Source organism: Leptidea sinapis, chromosome 14 (genome assembly GCF_905404315.1).
Source record: "Leptidea sinapis chromosome 14, ilLepSina1.1, whole genome shotgun sequence".
In the NCBI taxonomy this organism is placed as follows: domain Eukaryota; kingdom Metazoa; phylum Arthropoda; class Insecta; order Lepidoptera; family Pieridae; genus Leptidea; species Leptidea sinapis.
This window is the reverse complement of record NC_066278.1, coordinates 915,040-929,782: the sequence shown is the minus strand read 5'-3', so window position 1 is coordinate 929,782 and position 14,743 is coordinate 915,040. Positions and strand designations below refer to the sequence as shown.

General features: G+C 33.3%; 1 protein-coding gene across 2 annotated transcripts; it reads left to right on the top strand.

Annotated features, from left to right (window-relative positions):
* The first annotated feature begins 1,332 nt into the window (after positions 1-1,332).
* Positions 1,333-14,312, top strand: LOC126968078 (uncharacterized). 2 transcript variants are annotated; one of them, XM_050812891.1, is made up of 7 exons: positions 1,333-1,447; positions 11,789-11,891; positions 12,195-12,387; positions 12,495-12,691; positions 13,060-13,143; positions 13,293-13,543; positions 13,751-14,312. In XM_050812891.1, exons 2-7 carry the CDS (start codon positions 11,790-11,792, stop codon positions 13,875-13,877), a joined length of 954 nt encoding a protein of 317 aa, XP_050668848.1. In that variant the 5' UTR covers positions 1,333-1,447; position 11,789; the 3' UTR covers positions 13,878-14,312. The 2 variants fall into 2 exon arrangements, with proteins under 2 accessions (XP_050668848.1, XP_050668849.1); XM_050812892.1 differs by lacking the exon at positions 13,060-13,143.
* Positions 14,313-14,743: the final 431 nt, after the last annotated feature.

Below are 14,743 nucleotides of genomic sequence, written 5' to 3'. Positions count from 1 at the left end.
ATTATTTACTCAATGTTGGACATTCATTAAATATACGTCAGACCGGAGAAGAACGAGCACAATACTCAACAGTGAGCGGGCTATAATTGTAAAGATAAAAATAAAACTACGTTTAAAAAAACCGACTTCAAAAACAGAAAAGTACCAAGTAACTAAAAAATTTATTTAATACACCTCTTATGCAAACCTTTAATATTAATAAAATACTACTATTTATATGTGCTACCTATTGATGGGTTTTAAGTCACTGCCGAAATTAAATAAAGTAATTAAAGAAGAATTACGTAAATCGTATCATAAATCTCAGAGTAATCGGTATACATACATAAAAAAAACCGATCGAATTGATAACCTCCTCCTTTTTGAAGTCGGTTAAAAATACCATTACACAAAATAGTTATTTCATGAAAGTCGGTACCGTGTTACTTTTTCCACACAAACTTTTTTAAAATATTATCTTAGATTTCGCAATACATGTACTTAGTGCGTTTTCTGGTAATTTGTATGCTATCGTAAAAGCATATACTTCGTAAAACGAAAACCGAGTTTCAGACATAACAAGCTTATGTTAGTTCGTGTCATCAACTTTATCATAATTTTTTTGAAAATTAATACTGTGTATTGAGCGGTAACAATCAATGGTTTTTTTTAATCTGTCTCTTAATTAAACACATAGTATCTTAGTTATCTTCTACAAAAATGGTACCTATTGTCATCTACTGATAAAGTCAACGGCAATTAATTTATTACATCCGAAACAGACTCAATGCGTTTGTTTTTAAATAACAAATACTTATTTTACTTTTCTTTCCGAAAAAGGCACGAGGAAAATCTGCGGGCCTACCATGAACTGTTATTGCGATTCAATTGACGCCCTGAACTGAACTGCTTTTGCTGTTTCATACCACGATGTCGTTAGAGCTATCCAATTTAGGTTGACGTCAAATCAATTCGGAAATTGAATCGCAAACTGTTTTAGTTCGTTCATTCATTCGTACCATGAGTTAATATTTCAAACTAAACTGAACAGTTAATGTGTCAAAGCGGGCGATTCAAAAAAATGTACTCTGTGCTCTTGTTCGAATTGAATCGCTTATTAAAAGTTGATGGTAGGCCTTCTGCTCAACAACAAACTCTGCTGGCCCACAGGTGTGTAAAGACAACAATCTCTTCAAAAAATATATCTTTTACTACCATCCCATGGGGCAATTAATCTTATGTGCTCCGGGATAGTTGATGGATAGTCTTAAAGACCAGGTAGCACAGTTAACCGCCGCTAATATCTGGGTCATCCTATATATACATGAAGTTCAAGGCGCAACACTCATTGCAAGTCAAACCATCGCACAAGCAACACGCACTTTCACTGGTGATCATTACTTCCTGAAGGAAAACAGACAAGTGTTGAGTGATAACAGTGATTCTGACAGCCTATTCGGAGATTAAGGTAAGAATTTGGATGTTTACCCTATTTTCCTGTAGTGAGTGAAAACGTGTTGAGAAAAGCCAGTGTGAAAGTAATTGAGCGGGAAAGATTTCTATACGCGTGAAACCTAGTTGTTTTCACCAGTGATTCTGGCTAATCAATTAATAGCGATAGCCAAACATTTAAATAACAAAAATATGCATTACTTTTATGTAACCAATTCCCGATATGTTAATAAATCGGAAGAAAGTTTAAACTGTTAAGTGAAAGTTGATGTTGAAATTGCGACTATGTCCCTATCCGAGAAGATAGATTATACTTATTATACAAATTAAATGATTTGATATTACCTTAAGGTAGTTGATAAAACACTATAAAACATAATTATTCCTACTCATAAAATTTTCGTGGTTCGAAATTTAAAGTTAATAGTTCTGTTAAAATTAATGTTTTAAACTAGATCTAAGTAGACTTACTTATTATTTAATAAATATTATGTTTTTTAAGACTAGATATTAAGTACCCTCATTTCAGGTTATTTTTTGATGGGAGAGGCATAATGTATATTATAAAACAATTATTAAAATAAAATATTTTGCAGAAGTATAGTAAAGTAATCATAATTATAAGTAAACAAACTATTTTGCAGTTGCATTTAATATTATCGAGTAGACGACGGCCCACCACACTCCGCAGCAATTAAAGTGTCGTCCACACTGGCCCGGCACTCCTCGCCTCTCACATATTAATGAAAAGCTTCACTTTCTAAAATGTGAAAACAATATAAACATGAACCGACATCGCGAACAAACCTTTAAAATATTTTTTTAACTATATAATTGGAATACTTAAGTGATTGGAACGGTACATTTTTTTTTCGAAGAAAATATATTCACAAGCTGTTTAAATAAAAATTGTGTAATTAAAAATAATAATTCAGTTATAATTCGCAACTACAAAAACAAATATTTAACACGCGTTCTGATCCTTAAGTTTTTTTTTTCTATTTTCGACTTGCGTCAGCGTGCGTAAAAATTGGCTAGTAAATAAATCAATAAATAAAAATGTTATTTAATTGCATACTATATATTATATTTAAAAAAATGAATAATATATAGTACTTATTATAAAAATTAACTTAACCAATTTACATTAAATTGTAGTAAGGAAGAGTCAAAGCTCGCATAAGTCATATTACCTGTAAAACACCTGTAAAGTACCTGTAAAGTTTTTATGACGTCATGTATCAAGGCGCAAGGACAAGGGGCACGAGCGAGGAGATTTTTTCCTCTAGCATAAAATTAATGATAATCTTTTAAAAAATGTAGGTAAAACTTGTGAAAACATATCTTCAATAACATTCAACTTAGGAAAACAAAACCTAATTTATTTAAATGAAAATGAGATCAAAATTAAAAGCTTACAATACAGGCTATCGTGACTGTTGTGAGCAATTAATTACTATTATCTTAAACTCATTCACAGATAATTAAGTACTTAGTAACAAAGTTGTTCCGATTTACACGGGTACTAAGTTTGTAGCAGTCCACGTTATCGCTCTTGGCATAAATAGAGCAGAAAATATAATATTATTATGTATTTTAACGGAACATGAGCTGTATGTATTTATTATTAGTTCTAGGTTTGCACAAACATCATGTACCTTTGAACACCTGAAATAGTCAACAACAGATGTTTTAAATAAAATCGAATTGTACATCATTTAAAAGAACCAAGTGGAGTGAACCTATTTACGAGATAAATTAAATGTTTAGATATACAATAATGTATCGTTTAAGTGAAGTGACATTTATTGAAAAGGGAATGTTAGGGTGGTTTTGTCCATGTAGACAGACTGAAAGTAAATTGATTGAAGAAGGCGTTACTTTGCGGAAATCCATAATTATATAAATCATTTGTATAAATCTGGCACGAGACTCATGGCAGATTTTGGCGAGACAACACGTCCTGAGGATGCCTCGTGTAGAGGCCAAACACGTGTCGAATTGTTTAAAGACAAATATTGGCGGAATTAACACTAAAGAAAATTCAAATCATTTATAGACAGAAAGTATATTGACAGTCGGATGAAAGTGTTAGTTGAACATAAGCTTATGCGATATTTTACGGAGACTACTGAAAAAAGACCAGGCACAGTAACAGTATCAAGAAGACAACTTACATATAATATTGCATATAAATACTAATTATAGATACAAAAATAACCTCGAAAGTACATTCAAGAATAAATAAAAATAATTTTAATGTCGTACCTGGTATAGATCTGTAGGTTATATTTGAGCGGTCATAAGTTGAGACTTGAGAGTATTCTAAAATGTGAGTCTGACAAAAATCTTATCTCAGTAGAATAATACAATTGAGATAAGCATATGTTATGTGGAAGTTATGAGATTTATTAAAAATCAATAGAGATGTACGAAATTGACGATTTGACTGATCACCTTTTTGGATTAAAACAAACCGTTGGTGCGAGATTTCAGTGTCAATCTCTTTTCACATAACCGTTAGAACATTCTAGATTTAAAAAATGCACAACATAGAATTGAGTTTCAATTCTTTTTTCAATCGACTTTTAAAGTAGACGTTGCAATTTGAAATGATGGCATTTTAACGCGAATTGCGACGTGTGACGATGACGTAGATTCTATACGTAACTGATAAGTGTAAAAGTGAAGGTAACTGTTTGGTGGTCAATGATGTAATTAAGTCCAGCTTTCTCAGATCCGGTCAAGCAACTGCAGATGTCTATTGTGTGAACATCGAACAGTAATGGCGGAATTCACTTTGAAGCCCCGTCCCTACAACAGATCTTCATCAAAATTGCTGCATGATAACGCAAGACCGTATTCTAGCAATCCCCGAAATCGTCTGCACTCATAAGGTCTGCCACCAACCCGACTACAATTTTTAGAGACAAATTTTTACATGGAAATATTTTTTCTCAAGACTACACAATGCCTTGACAGAGTTTGTTGTGACCTCCAATAAGAATAACAAGAGTAAATACTTCTATTAAACAAATATATTTTAGTACCAAAGGGCAATTTTATATTTTAATTCCCAAAATATGGTGATATGAATACGCACAAATTTCGTCAGATTGTACTAGCTGTTCTTGAGTTATAAAAGGATATACAGCAAACTTTTCAAAAATCGTAGAATTGGCGACAGTGAGTAGTAAAACGTTTATTTACCACATTTCATAAAAAAAAATACACAAAGACGATACTACGTTTATACGTACCTAATAGCATATCTTAATATGTATAAATTACGTGACACATTGTTTGTCCGCGATTGACTCCTAAACTAATGAACGGGTTTTAATGGGGATTACTTCATGGAGTGCAGTTTGGTCCAACTTGAGAGATAGGATAGTTTTTATTTCGATTTGGGACCCATCATTATTTTTATTTTCAATATTTGTTTTGTATGGACATATTATTTATGAGAGAATTTAGTGACGCACGGTTTGACAGTTCCGCTGCGAAACAATTTCATTAAAACAACAGGGAGCACTGTTTACGAAATAATTCTTGATGTTTTGAAATATTATTTTCAAATTCCTATAAAATAGTATTTTTTTTATTATCTACAGAACAACGTCTGTCGGGTCAGCTAGTAATATATAAATTATTGTTGCTGTTATTTAGCGGTGGCACTTACTGTATTTTGTTGTGTAACTGAAATTTTACAACTATAAATAACTTTTTCATATGTTTTATATATTATTACTCTTAGTTTTTTTTACAATCAAAGCAGTTTAGAAAGTAGATATTAGTAATTTCGTTTATTTTATGATAGAGCCGAGCCGAGATAGCATTGAAATTTTAAGTTTTTAAAGTTTAAAGACTGCTATGTTGAACTGAATTAATGTCCCTTAGGAACAGTTGTCTAATTATACATAATTGATAGGACATCATATTTGTTGAATAATTCACGGTTATATACTGAAAGGGTTTACTAATTACAACGTCTAACAAAGCTTGCTCAGCTCGATAGTAACATTAGAGTAGAAATTAGTATAAATAAATATTTTAATTAAATAAATATATAAATGTTTTAATCCACAAAAAGGTAACGATTTTATTTAATTTTTTAAATAACAATAGATGGCGCATCCTTATTATTAGTTTAACCAACAAAAGTTTATTATAAGGTAGCTTCTTTCAACTATTTTCATAAAATACTGCTATTAACTTTTCATATTTTATTGCCAAAAAAGAATTTGAGACCATTTTTTCATTTTTCAATAGTCAATCATAAACTTTTAAAATGGTGTTTGAACTTTTAAATTCCAACGCTTTTGAGAGATAATGTTACCTACATTGTTTATTTTTTTTACTGTACTTTTTGAAAGAGCAGAGTAAAAATTTCTCACAAAAGTGAAATCAGCAATATTGTGAAGGGTTTCAAAGACGGCAACAAGTTTTCTAGTTGATCTTCTGACAGTTGATGTATTTGGAATTTCCATGATAGTCCCATCAATTAAACAATTTCTGTATTTTATTATTTTCTTTCTATTAAGATAGCGACAAGGGCATTGTGCGTTTTGCGTCCTAAATTCTACCAATTATATACCTGCACGAGGGAATTTGTCGAGCAGTAATGCCAAATGGGATATTATTTAGTTTTGAAAAGGTCTACTCTTATCGTTTTGAAGCTATTGTGAATTTTTAAGTCCTACCTTGGTCTTGACCTCTGGCCAGGAAGCAGCATAAGTGCTCATGATGATCAATCATAAATAAATGCTTGGATTTTTATTATCATCATAGATGCATGGCGTCGTCAGTTCCGCAAGGGAACAATTTTTGGATTCGGGACGTAGAACTCGATTATATTCCATAGGCTTTGCCAGCAAATAGTGACTAACTGCTATTGCTAAACAGTATTTCAGGCTATATTTCTATTCTTAATTGTTATACGGTCTTTTCATCGTTATTATCAATATTTATGTAATTTTAGGCTTATAAGCAATATATTGCTTTATACAAAAAAATCCACAATCAATAACTATTTTCACTTTAATACAAATTAATTTTTGTGTAAAATAAACGTACCTAACTAACGTACAAAGTTGAATCATTTTTGTCGTGGCCATGCCCAACTAGTTTTTTCAAACGATATTTTGATAATTAAAGATGGATACATTGAGAGTGGTCTCTCTGGCGCATGCATGAAAGTTCCTCTCAGATGTTTACCAACGCGCATTGGAAAGTGGACTTGTATTTATCATACTTTTAAAGCTATCGTTGTGTAGTTAGTGATAGGTTGTAGGTATTAGCATTATATCAACATGGAGATTTTAACTTTACAATTAATCAAAGTAAGAACTGAATTATTTATGTACCAAGATACAATGTTTGTGCAGATTAGCTATACCTGTAAAGCATTCAACCCTCTAACATTTAACAAGTAGGTAGGCAGAGGTTTGATATGTAAAAAAACATATTCGGAAACCCAAAGTTATTAAACATGACTTCCAATTAGTTTTAGGTTACATTACTATCAAGACTGCTTGTTTTATAAGAAATTATCTGTTAAAACTAACGTACTTTTAAAAAAAATTCATTCAAAATAGAATTTTTAGATCACTTAATAAACGTCAAAAACTATCCACCCAATGAAAAATTTATGCCTCATGAGAAGGGGCGCAATAAAACCCAACGGGAACATTCTTATGTTTATTTTTTATTTATAAAATAACGGGACGAGACGTTCAGCTGATGGTAATTGATACGCCCTGCCCATTACAATGCAGTGCCGCTCAGGATTATTGAAAAAACCTCAATATTCTGAGTGGCAAAACAACTGCGCTCGCCACCTTGAGACATAAGTTATCAAGTCTCATTTGCCCAGTAATTTCACTAGTTTTAAACTACCAATTCATTTCAAAATAATATACCTATATATTAATAATAAAAATCGGTCAAACGAAACCTTATCATTCATTCCTCCTAAATATTCATCAATCATTCAAAAAGTCTTATCTCTCCAAGCTCAACAGGTAACTCATTTGAGGGATCATTGTCGTTTTTATTAATGCCCAAAAACTCAAGTGAAAGTCGTGACGCTGTGAGAGGGCCAGTCATTCACCGGCGCGAGCGCAGTTAAGTAACACCTCAATACAAAAATTATAGGTTATTACTCTTACCTACATCCTGCATGAAGAACGAGATTCCATGCTTATGATCTGTTAAAGAGAAAGCCCGCTGCTTTTGAAGTATTTTAATTAAACGATATTATTATATGAACTTCAAAGAGTTTCGTAACGTTTTATTTCTATACGCATTATATTACATTCGATTATTAGATCGACTTTTTTAATTTTTCACCCATTTCAAGACGCCAGATTTATTTGAAGCGATGATAATTTACAATATTTCTTCCTTGTAGGTCCTAAACCGGGATCTTCATGATTTGAAAAAAAATATCGACACTAGTACTTAATACAATACTTAATAATTTACTTAAATGCTGTTTTTACCTTATTAAGAAGAAAATAAACCATAGATAAGAGACTCCCTATGCTGCAAATTCTCCATAAGTATATAAAATTATTTCTACATAGTAATGGGTTTTTATTTAAACTGTAACCCCTTATTCATAATGGTCCGCTAACTTTAAACAGCCGCTTAGGAATGTGTTTACTCATTCTGACTTAGGTCAATAGAAGAAGACAGAGTGAGAATTAGCAATGCTTTAAGTTAGCAGACTATTATGAATTAGGGGGTTATTGTTCTAGTTTTAGAACATTTTTCTTAACCAACCAGTAAGTTAAGCAATTAACGTTCAGCAAATACAAAATCAGCTTTCATTAAAAAGGAAATAGTGGTCAGCCGAATCACGAAAGGCGATGCGCACGTGTTGGCACGCCTGCGATGATATACATAATTACACCGGTCGATTGTTGCTCTAGCGGCGATAGTTCTATATCGTCTATGGTCATGTTCAATTCAGTTCTCGAATAACCGTTGGATCTAATCGAGAACATCGGTGCAGCGTAACGGTTTGAGGCGCACACGACATATTGTATCGCTTGTGTTAGTGGTACATCGCGTGCTTTCATCTTGCAGTAAAACTGTTGATCCAAATAAAACTGCACTATAATTGGAATTTGTATTTATATTCTCATAGCTTCATTGCTGGCAATACGCACATAATGCATGCATAAAAAGACCAAATTCTGCCAATATCATTTCTTAACTATGATATTTAACTTAGATTTTTATTCGTTTAAGATAATTTGTTATGATTATGATAAAATATAAGTGATATAAGTACATGGTATAAGTGATAACCCTCACTTCTGGGATTAATACACAAATAAAATTTGAAAACAAAATTTTGTGAACGATGCGGGACTCGAACCCGCGACCTCTCGCGTTCCGTGCGAGCGCTCTTTCCAACTGAGCCAACCGTTCGAGTCCCGCATCGTTCATAAAATTTGGTTTTCAAATTTAATTTGTCGTATAAGATAGTTTCTCATGAAAAGACTCTTTTTATAACGTACGTTTTACTGGAATCGTGTACTTTAAAAATTATACAATAAATAGATATTTACAATTACATCGTAAAAGACGTAACGACGATTGCAACTTAGCGAATAATAACGCTATATATATCCGCGTACCTCACACGCATAGTGAGGCAAGTTGAATCACAAATAGGCTCGATCGCAGTTTTAGAAAGCTGACAGACATTCAGAGTGACCGCTTTTAATGCGGAGAAACTAGAAAAAAATAAACTGTGATGTTTACATATTTACTTGCAGTATTTTCATGTATATTTTTAAATATTGACGGCATTCTTGCTAGTATTATAAGACATTGATTTCCAAAGAAAATCAAACAGCAATATTGTCGAATGAATAATAGTCGAATGTCATAATAATAATTATTTACAACCCAATTTAGTCAAAAATAAACGGTTTTAACTTTTAAGTTAAGATATTTTAATATCTAATAATTTACTAACTTGGAGAGAACACATTGAGGAGAAATCTTATGACATAATCTTATGACTAAACCTTAATATTATGTGATATATTAGATATACTTATATACACTGTCATCTGTCACTGTCATCTGAGCCAAATGACATATTTTAAATTTAGGTAGGACTACCACTACTACTCAAATATCGGATTAGTCTTCATGAAGCCGGCTTGTCGAATATAAAGTAAATCAAATTATCTAAGAAATCATATCATAGCATTTATAAGTCATATTTTGTAGTATCCAAAAACCACAATTAATCCTATCAAACAGTCGGAAAAGTCGAAACATATGTATTTTGTATTTTTTAAATGGAATCCCGACTATGAAAGTTAAAAATCTCGGTTCCGATTTCACGAGTCGTACCTATCCGTTGAAAGTATATCATTACGCGGTAATGACGTTTGATCTAACCAAGCCAGTGTCGCGGCAGTAACCTTGCACGACACAATACACGTACACGCAAGTGGCTCTATTTGGTAGATATAATATGCTTTCACCTTACATGATTGATAAACTATCAATTATGATTAAATTATCAATCATTGCGAATGATAAATAGCACAGAATATTGTCATACGTAAATTTACTCACCCCGAAAACGGTAAGCAATGTCTTGCCTTATTCTTATTAGATTAGAATTTATGTAACTTGACAAGCCACATCAAAATAAGCACAGCAGGTATGGGTTAAATAATTATATTTTATACATACATTCCTGTGACCAAAATAAGAACTGAAAGCCAGAAAATTCGGTACTTTCTTTCTGTCCGACGGAAAAAAAAAGTATATATCCCATATTTGAAACAAACACATTTTACTTTCAGACACACACACATTTATGAATAGCAGATTTTTATTTAATACTAGCGGACCCGGCAAACGTTGAATAGCCGTATAAATAATAAAAATTGCAAAGAAAAATTCGGGGTATAAAAATAGATTACGAACGATTCTCAGATCTACCAAATACACTTACATATAAAACTTCATATAAATCGATCAAGCCGTTTCGGAGTAGCATAACAAATAAAATTGTAGGTATATTTAAGGAATGTACAAACTTAATACTATTAAAAGGTAAAAGTAAGCATCAGATTGGTTTCAAGATAACGCAGATTTTTAACTCAAAATCCAATTTTTTGTCCTAAAAACTGTAATTTTTTTTTTCGTTGAATTTAATAGACACTTCATATTATACTATCGATAAGTATCTAGACATAAACACGATAGAGATAAACAGAAAGTAAAATTTCAAATTACTACGCTGCGCCCGAGTACAAGGTTACTAGGCCGAACGGTTGACGGCACATTACATTAACCAGAAAGCAGTGTCACTTTCTTTAAAAACTTTACGGCGTTGAAATTTACGCAGGCATCAATAAACCAAAAATGTAATTTTATCTTACAACTTTAAAAAAGCAATGTTAATAATACCATTGATACATCAATGCGTTTCCTGCTTTCTCCTACAAAACGCAAGCGTAATGCCTCAAGAATGTTGAAGAAATGATGCATTGTGTTTTTGGGAAAGCTCGTAAACGAGGCAATTTCATAAATCTTATGCGATACTTGCAACTCGCCTGTACTGTACCTGAATATGTTAGCATTAGTAGCTTGTAGTGATTTCTACTTCGACGAGTCACCGACAACCGGTTTTACGAGACTTGCTGCTCAAAACATCAACGCAGCGTTCTCTATGTTATAACATAGGAGAAAGATGGGAAATATTGTGTAAATATAATAAATCGGTCAAAGAAAGTGGACCATTTCGCTGCAGCGACCGTTAGAACTGAATATTTGAGTCAATTTATATAACTAGCACCTTATTAAGTCAGGTGCGAGTTGACATACGAACTACAGTTAGCGAAGACCAGGTCACCCGTATTCATGTCGGTCAAACCGCTAACACACTTCCAACCGGATATCGGATGGGCGCACGCATATCTCGAGATGTCTCGTTAATATAATCGATATGCAATTTTGTTCCACTTCGCTTAGAAACCCATTTCCCTTCTAACGTTACACGCATTTATTTTAATGATTCAACTTGTGTTATTATTTTAATTGTACCTACGTCCCCTAATTAGTCTCGACGTCCTCATGTAGTCGGCGCACCGTGAGGGGCCACTTTCTATGAGCAACTCCAAACACAGGCAATCAATCCGCGCGAATCGCTCATCAGAACACTTTCTAATCGACGTCCACTGAGACAGCACTCTAAGAACTTGACTCGTGAACATTTTATAATTATTTACTTTAGAAATTCAAATTCAATAAGTAATTGATAATTTTATAATTATTTACCTTAGAACCATTACTTACCGTAGTCGATTGTTCGCAGGATGCATCCAAAGGTGACAGGTTGGGCATTGTTGGCCCTTATTAGTTCATCAGCTATACTTCACACGTTGGCATATCCACAGCATGCACCACTCATATCACAGGTATGCAATTTTTGCAAATCTTGTAAATATTTTTAATGCAAAAGGGAAATTTTTTAGAACTCCTGCTATTTTACGATAAATGAAGGGTATCTAGTGATAATAATGCTACATCGTGTAATCATTATTTTATTGTTTCAAATTAATAAAAAATAATAAAAATATTGGGTGAATAATTCAATTTTTAAAGACTTTAAGTATTAGAATAAAATAATAAACAATAAATTTTTAATATAAATTCAGCGATGAACATAATTATAATAATAATGAAGGTAAATATTTATTTACAAATGTTTTATTTTTAAGGCTACAAGCAATGTGCGGACACAAAATCCACAATATTATAGTAACTCATTACCTCTACCAAACGAACAAATTGCCCAAGAACGTAAATTCGCCGAAAAACCAAATGCGCTGAAGAAAGTAGCGCTAGACGACATTGACGAAATACAAAACAATTCAATATCAGATGGCGGATTCTCCTGGTCTAACATGTTAGGTTAGTAATTTGATATTTATAAGTTGACGTAATATATATAAAATGTCGCTTTAAGACCATTCCCTAGTGTAAGGTCAACTTTTCAACAGCGATGTAATAATTTTCAGGAATGGTTATGCAAATGCTTTTCAATCCTGCCACAACCGGGCCAAACAAGAGTGACAACATTGACACGGAATCCGTAGCGCCATCCCCATGGGCAAATCTTTTGACCATGGGACTGAAGATTCTCACCGCTTTACTAGGCGGAGGAGCCTCAAACGACGGTATCGATAAAGTCGACAACGGCTCTTCGCCAATGCAGGTAACTGTTTTAAAGAAACCCATACGCATGAATTAGTTATAAAACAAATATTGATTTAAGCAGTTTATTGTAAAGAGCATATTTTCGAAGACGATTTAATATACATATTTATACTTATCCACTAACATTTGTGTAGATATTCACTTAATATTTTATATAGCATTAATTTTATATACCTATATATACCGAGACACAAACTGTAGAGCACCTCATAACTCACCTCAAGTTATACGGAGTCCAAAATCCGATTCGATAAAGCCTTTAATATTTAGACAAAGGTATTTATTAGTCACTTGAGGTAATTTTTTAATTGTATATAATTAGTAAATTTTGGTTATGGAGACGGTATCGCTTCTCGCTTGCTTCAGAGTATTTTGGCTGCGGTTCTGTCGACGGTGCTCGGTGCAAAAGATCCCGACCAAGTCGCCTCCATGGCAAAGCAAGCTGGAGAGGTACGCGACCTTTCCTTCCTATTCCCTTAATAATTCCAACCACATACAGTATTCATATAATATTTTCTGTGCAAATATTTATATTAGCTCGCAGTTATTTCAATTTCTATCCCAGAGCTTGCTTTTTGATAGTATCTTCCATTTTTTAGTTTATCAACATCGTCGTCAACCTTCTCGATGCATTGAAGACATCATTCTCGCATCGGTCGCTGGCGGCGCGCTCAATGGGCCGCAAAGACTCGGTCAGTGATGCAGCACTTGCCGGTATCGCGATGATGAAGACATACGTAAAATCCTTCGGAACTAACGACGACAAGTGCCTCCAGAAATACGTGTGTGACGCAAATAGCGAATGCTCTTCTGACATCGGGCCTAAGAGCGTCTTCTGTCAACTTGGAACGTGAGTTGCATTTTCATCTTCAGTTCCATAAAATAGCCTTTTAACTATTTGAGCCACATGTAACGGACTATATATTGAAGCGAAAACTTATTTGACTTTATATCTTTGCGATTAATCTCGACTAATAATAAGTTTTCATGTTTGGCGTGTAGTTTAAACACACGCCGTTCTTTTATTTGAAGTTTGATTTTACATTATTGGTAACAGGTACGCTGCCAGTTTCGTGCTAGAAAGGCAGTCGGCGGGCACTTTTAACCAGTTCTACGAGGCAGGACGTCGCGGCCGCTCCGGAATCGATTGCCGTCAATTATACCTCGAATGTAACGAGGTGTAACCGAACACATAAAAGTTTCAGTGCCTTTGAACATTAATCTCAAATTGGCCAATATATCTCGTATCGTTTTCTCAAAATTCATCATTTTGTATGGAGTGTGAATACTGTGCAGTGATCTTTCCCCGTCGCTTAAGGACTTCAATTCCCCCTTAATTTATTTATTTAATAATTTATTTAACTTATTCTAGATGTAATAAATAGGCATTTTAACTGAAATGTTCCCCAGTAGAATCCGTCCAGCAAATAAAATTGGCATAGATTTACCAACTCGTAAATCTGCCACATTTTAATCGTAACGACTGAGTTTGTATGTGTGATATGGTTAATAATTTATATCACCTCGTAGCCTAAGATATTGTGAATATTTTTGTGATTGGTATGATTGAGGACGTCCTGTATGATTGTGATTGTAAAATAAATAATTTAAAATAAAAATATACTAAGTTTTATTTGCAACACTCTCTACAGTTCTAACATCAATTGGGTGTTAAAGTGGTGATTCCGTTAGTCCCATTCTTTGCACATCTGAAGCATAACAACAGAAGTAGAGCATAATAATAACATGACAATCGTCATTGGTATGGGATGCGCATGCGCATTTCAGAGCTCAGTCTCCCCGTGACATTACTATTGTTATACACTGGAGGTAGCGTGATGGAGAACGTTCTAACACAGATGGGAATGCCACCGAAGCAAATGTCTCAAAGGTAAGTTGTGTTACTAAAGTTCCTCAACTGTCTCATTTGACAACATGTCCCATTTTTATAAAAAATATTAATATAATTAGGTGTTGATACTTAATGGGCACCTCATGCAAAAATTCCTTCGCCCGTCATATTCGATAACAGATAAAACTGCACTTTACT